A 6484-nucleotide genomic window follows, 5' to 3' on the forward strand; every position below is an offset into this window, starting at 1 on the left:
CTTCAATAAATCTGAGCATTCCTTTGGTCTCAAATATACAACAGCATGTTTGCAAATGCTTTTAACAATCAGTTATTACTCCTCACACACGTCGACTGAACAGAACATGGTCTGACTCTTTTCTCGGAGTGGAGCTGGTTTATTTGTGCTTGGTAGTTATGGAAAAGCAGGAATGCCATTCCGAACCGTTCTGGTCCACTTTAACTTCTGCTCAAAATAGAGGATTATTTGTTAATTATGTTCCATTTTGGTTTTGGAGAAGAGCATCCTAAAAATCTGTCTTCTTATTTCTGGTAACTTGAGCCCATACACAAGAGGGTTCAGAATAGGAGGAATAACAATATATTCTATAGATAATATGATAACAACAAATTTATTCATCTCGTTGATATTTTGCCGGCTTAGGGCCGCGTCACTAAACGATGTAATGGAGTAAATTACAAATGAAATAACATGTGGTAAACAACTCTGTAAGACTTTGGCTCTGACCTCGACTGAACCTTTCCAACAAGAAATCACAATCCTCAGATAAGTGTACAAGATCAAAGAAAAGGGAAGGTAAGCGATCGCTATGGCGCCCAGCATAGCAACAAGACCGTTGACAGCAGTGCTAATACATGACAACTTTACAATATTCCAGCTGGCACAGTACACTTTTTGGATGTTGTTCCCACATAAAGGAAGCCTGACAATCATACTGAGAGTGACTGTGAGATTGCAGGCCGGACACAACCAAGCAAGAGCTGACATGATCATGACTTTTCTCATGTTCATCTTTGTGTGATAGTGTAAAGGATGACACACGGCGATGTACCTGTCATACGCCATAATGCTCAGGATAGTTAGTTCATTGATACCATACGTGTATATTACATAGATCTGAGTGAAACAAGCTGGACGTGAGATCAAATGAGTGTCAGAGAGAAGATCCACGAGGAATCTGGGGAAGAAGCCAGAAGAACCGTACAGAGCGTTAATAGACAGATATGCAATAAAAATATACATGGGCTGATGGAGCGTTCGCTCCCTCAGTATCACCAAGATTAGGACCAGATTAGCAGAAAGGATGAAGCTGTAGAGGAGGAGGCAAAAGACAAAAGCTGCGTAACGGTACTGTCCAACATTTTCAAACATGGTGAGGTTCAGGAAAAAGTAGACTGTTCTGTTTTCCATTCCACACTAGATCTTCTGCTTCTGCTAAGAAATCTCAGTCCATCAGGACCTTAATTATTATTCAATCTATGGAGTCTGTTTTGAAAGTTAGCAGAATGTGGAAAAGAAAATTTATAACTGAAAAAGAATGTCATCAAAATAATATTGAGCCACAATTTTAGTTGAAGTTTGTTCAGTTAAAAAGGCACCTTTTATGTTTTTCAGTGTTCAGAAGTTACATATAATTTCACTTTTTCACTTCATGTGCTCTCCACACATCTCAGAGATGACTATCTGTTGAGGGAGGAGAACCAGTAAGTCATTTATCTGTTCTCACAAAGTAGGTGTCACCACCTGAACTCAGAAACCTACGCAAAATAATTCTCCAGGGCCTGAAATTGTGTGTGTCATCTTAGTTTGTGTGATGAAAAAAACACACAGAAAGATGATGTCATTTTCCAGGCAACATATCAAATTACCTGAACACATGCAGTTAGGTTTTTCTCAGCAAAGTTGTTATTCTAAGTATGTTTTTAAGCACATTTTTAACCCCAAAATGGAGGCATTGAATTATGTGACACTAATGAGTTTTCATCATGTCCATGTGATGACAGCAAACAGACACAAGTGGGTCACAGTGGGCAGTTGTTAGTCCATGTCAGTCCAAACACAGTACATGTTGTCCAGCTGGGATGTCCAGATCGATTGATCTCTGCAGCTGCTTCTGTTGGTGGCCACACCTCCTGTCAGTTTAGCACTCACAATTTCACTGTCAGCATAACAATGATTGTCTGCAGACTGTTGTCATGCCAAGAGTGTGAATGTCCACACATTTTCTAAGTGCCAAACAAGCGGTGTTAGGTGTTTGTGCGTGTCAGCCGGAATCTGGCTGACACCTGCCGTGAGACGGATCGATGGGTTCGCACAGTGCACACTCTTTCAGCCGCTGATGTGCGCAAATAGCATCATGATATGTAATGCTAGCAAGTAATCAAGACACAAAAATCACTGCTTGAAGTCGCTCCTCTCTCAACCACCATATATTTTTAAGCACATTATAAATCTTGTTTCTCACAATGGAGGCATTGAGCCCATGCTAATGTTAGCCCATGAACATTGCATTTTGTGATGCCCATTAGCATTGTGTTGGAGACTTACATTCCAACACGGGGCTTCGTGCCACCCCTTGACTCGCGGGCATGGTGGGTGAATAGGTGGTGACAGTCCAACGCTTCTGCTGCGTGATGATGAAAGAGTCGACATCAAAGGATCAAAAAGTGATGTCCCTATGAATGCTTGTGACACCCCCCAATACACACACACACACATATATATATATATATATATATATATATATATATATATATATATATATATATGCACACTCTTCAGGCTATGAAATTGGGCTATTAGTAAAAAAAAGTAGAAAAGGGGGTGTTCACAATAACAGTAGTGTGGCATTCAGTCAGTGAGTTTGTCAGTTTTGTGAAACTGACAAACTCACTGATTCAAACAGGTGTGAATCAGGTGTCCCCTATTTAAGGATGAAGCCAGCACCTGTTGAACATGCTTTTCTCTTTGAAAGCCTGAGAAAAATGGGACGTTCAAGACATTGTTCAGAAGAACAGCGTAGTTCAATCAATCAATTTTATTTATATAGCGCCAAATCACAACAAACAGTTGCCCCAAGGCGCTTTATATTGTAAGGCAAGGCCATACAATAATTACGTAAAAACCCCAACGGTCAAAACGACCCCCTGTGAGCAAGCACTTGGCGACAGTGGGAAGGAAAAACTCCCTTTTAACAGGAAGAAACCTCCAGCAGAACCAGGCTCAGGGAGGGGCAGTCTTCTGCTGGGACTGGCTGGGGCTGAGGGAGAGAACCAGGAAAAAGACATGCTGTGGAGGGGAGCAGAGATCAATCAGTAATGATTAAATGCAGAGTGGTGCATACAGAGCAAAAAGAGAAAGAAACACTCAGTGCATCATGGGAACCCCCCACCAGTCTAAGTCTATAGCAGCATAACTAAGGGATGGTTCAGGGTCACCTGATCCAGCCCTAACTATAAGCTTTAGCAAAAAGGAAAGTTTTAAGCCTAATCTTAAAAGTAGAGAGGGTGTCTGTCTCCCTGATCTGAATTGGGAGCTGGTTCCACAGGAGAGGAGCCTGAAAGCTGAAGGCTCTGCCTCCCATTCTACTCTTACAAACCCTAGGAACTACAAGTAAGCCTGCAGTCTGAGAGCGAAGCGCTCTATTGGGGTGATATGGTACTATGAGGTCCCTAAGATAAGATGGGACCTGATTATTCAAAACCTTATAAGTAAGAAGAAGAATTTTAAATTCTATTCTAGAATTAACAGGAAGCCAATGAAGAGAGGCCAATATGGGTGAGATATGCTCTCTCCTTCTAGTCCCCGTTAGTACTCTAGCTGCAGCATTTTGAATTAACTGAAGGCTTTTCAGGGAACTTTTAGGACAACCTGATAATAATGAATAACAATAGTCCAGCCTAGAGGAAATAAATGCATGAATTAGTTTTTCAGCATCACTCTGAGACAAGACCTTTCTAATTTTAGAGATATTGCGTAAATGCAAAAAAGCAGTCCTACATATTTGTTTAATATGCGCATTGAATGACATATCCTGATCAAAAATGACTCCAAGATTTCTCACAGTATTACTAGAGGTCAGGGTAATGCCATCCAGAGTAAGGATCTGGTTAGACACCATGTTTCTAACATTTGTGGGGCCAAGTACAATAACTTCAGTTTTATCTGAGTTTAAAAGCAGGAAATTAGAGGTCATCCATGTCTTTATGTCTGTAAGACAATCCTGCAGTTTAGCTAATTGGTGTGTGTCCTCTGGCTTCATGGATAGATAAAGCTGGGTATCATCTGCGTAACAATGAAAATTTAAGCAATGCCGTCTAATAATACTGCCTAAGGGAAGCATGTATAAAGTGAATAAAATTGGTCCTAGCACAGAACCTTGTGGAACTCCATAATTAACCTTAGTGTGTGAAGAAGATTCCCCATTTACATGAACAAATTGTAATCTATTAGATAAATATGATTCAAACCACCGCAGCGCAGTGCCTTTAATACCTATGGCATGCTCTAATCTCTGTAATAAAATTTTATGGTCAACAGTATCAAAGCAGCACTGAGGTCTAACAGAACAAGCACAGAGATGAGTCCACTGTCTGAGGCCATAAGAAGATCATTTCTAACCTTCACTAATGCTGTTTCTGTACTATGATGAATTCTAAAACCTGACTGAAACTCTTCAAATAGACCATTCCTCTGCAGATGATCAGTTAGCTGTTTTACAACTACCCTTTCAAGAATTTTTGAGAGAAAAGGAAGGTTGGAGATTGGCCTATAATTAGCTAAGATAGCTGGGTCAAGTGATGGCTTTTTAAGTAATGGTTTAATTACTGCCACCTTAAAAGCCTGTGGTACATAGCCAACTAATAAAGATAGATTGATCATATTTAAGATCGAACCATTAAATAATGGTAGGGCTTCCTTGAGCACCCTGGTAGGAATGGGGTCTAATAGACATGTTGATGGTTTGGATGAAGTAACTAATGAAAATAACTCAGAACAATCGGAGAGAAAGAGTCTAACCAAATACCGGCATCACTGAAAGCAGCCAAAGATAACGATACATCTTTGGGATGGTTATGAGTAATTTTTTTCTCTAATAGTTAAAATTTTATTAGCAAAGAAAGTCATGAAGTCATTACTAGTTAAAGTTAAAGGAATACTCGGCTCAATAGAGCTCTGACTCTTTGTCAGCCTGGCTACAGTGCTGAAAAGAAACCTGGGTTGTTCTTATTTTCTTCAATTAGTGATGAGTAGTAAGATGTCCTAGCTTTACGGAGGGCTTTTTTTTATAGAGCAACAGACTCTTTTTCCAGGCTAAGTGAAGATCTTCTAAATTAGTGAGATGCCATTTCCTCTCCAACTTACGGGTTATCTGCTTTAAGCTGCAAGTTTGTGAGTTATACCACGGAGTCAGGCACTTCTGATTTAAAGCTCTCTTTTTCAGAGGAGCTACAGCATCCAAAGTTGTCTTCAATGAGGATGTAAAACTATTGACGAGATACTCTATCTCACTTACAGAGTTTAGGTTACCTACTCTGCACTGTGTTGGTATATGGCATTAGAGAACATAAAGAAGGAATCATATCCTTAAACCTAGTTACAGCGCTTTCTGAAAGACGTCTAGTGTAATGAAACTTATTCCCCACTGCTGGGTAGTCCATCAGAGTAAATGTAAATGTTATTAAGAAATGATCAGACAGAAGGGGGTTTTCAGGGAATACTGTTAAGTCTTCAATTTCCATACCATAAGTCAGAACAAGATCTAAGATATGATTAAAGTGGTGGGTGGACTCATTTACATTTTGAGCAAAGCCAATTGAGTCTAATAATAGATTAAATGCAGTGTTGAGGCTGTCATTCTCAGCATCTGTGTGGATGTTAAAATCGCCCACTATAATTATCTTATCTGAGCTAAGCACTAAGTCAGACAAAAGGTCTGAAAATTCACAGAGAAACTCACAGTAACGACCAGGTGGACAATAGATAATAACAAATAAAACTGGTTTTTGGGACTTCCAATTTGAATGGACAAGACTAAGAGTCAAGCTTTCAAATGAATTAAAGCTCTGTCTGGGTTTTTGATTAATTAATAAGATGGAATGGAAGATTGCTGCTAATCCTCCCCCTCGGCCCGTGCTACGAGCATTCTGGCAGTTAGTGTGACTCGGGGGTGTTGACTCATTTAAACTAACATATTCATCCTGCTGTAACCAGGTTTCTGTAAGGCAGAATAAATCAATATGTTGATCAATTATTATATCATTTACTAACAGGGACTTAGAAGAGAGAGACCTAATGTTTAATAGACCACATTTAACTGTTTTAGTCTGTGGTGCAGTTGAAGGTGCTATATTATTTTTTCTTTTTGAATTTTTATGCTTAAATAGATTTTTGCTGGTTATTGGTGGTCTGGGAGCAGACACCGTCTCTACGGGGATGGGGTAATGAGGGGATGGCAGGGGGAGAGAAGCTGCAGCGAGGTGTGTAAGACTACAACTCTGCTTCCTGGTCCCAACCCTGGACAGTCACGGTTTGGAGGATTTAAGAAAATTGGCCAGATTTCTAGAAATGAGAGCTGCTCCATCCAAAGTGGGATGGATGCTGTCTCTCCTAACAAGACCAGGTTTTCCCCAGAAGCTTTGCCAATTATCTATGAAGCCCACCTCATTTTTTGGACACCACTCAGACAGCCAGCAATTCAAGGAGAACATGCGGCTAAACA

The 6484-nt window shown here is 40.1% G+C and overlaps 1 protein-coding gene across 1 annotated transcript; it reads right to left on the reverse strand.

The window, feature by feature from the left end:
* Positions 1-231: 231 nt before the first annotated feature.
* On the reverse strand, positions 232-1173 carry LOC117524329 (olfactory receptor 10J4-like). Its single transcript, XM_034186090.1, has one exon. The coding sequence runs from the start codon at positions 1171-1173 to the stop codon at positions 232-234; it is 942 nt and encodes a 313-aa protein (XP_034041981.1).
* Between the last annotated feature and the right edge of the window lie 5311 nt (positions 1174-6484).

The sequence above is a fragment of the Thalassophryne amazonica genome, chromosome 14 (assembly GCF_902500255.1).
Source record: "Thalassophryne amazonica chromosome 14, fThaAma1.1, whole genome shotgun sequence".
In the NCBI taxonomy this organism is placed as follows: Eukaryota; Metazoa; Chordata; class Actinopteri; order Batrachoidiformes; family Batrachoididae; genus Thalassophryne; species Thalassophryne amazonica.

Coding starts and splice junctions, on each gene's coding strand:
- LOC117524329 (XM_034186090.1), bottom strand. CDS start 1,173: ATGGAAAACAGAACAGTCTACTTTTTCCTGAACCTCACCATGTTTGAA.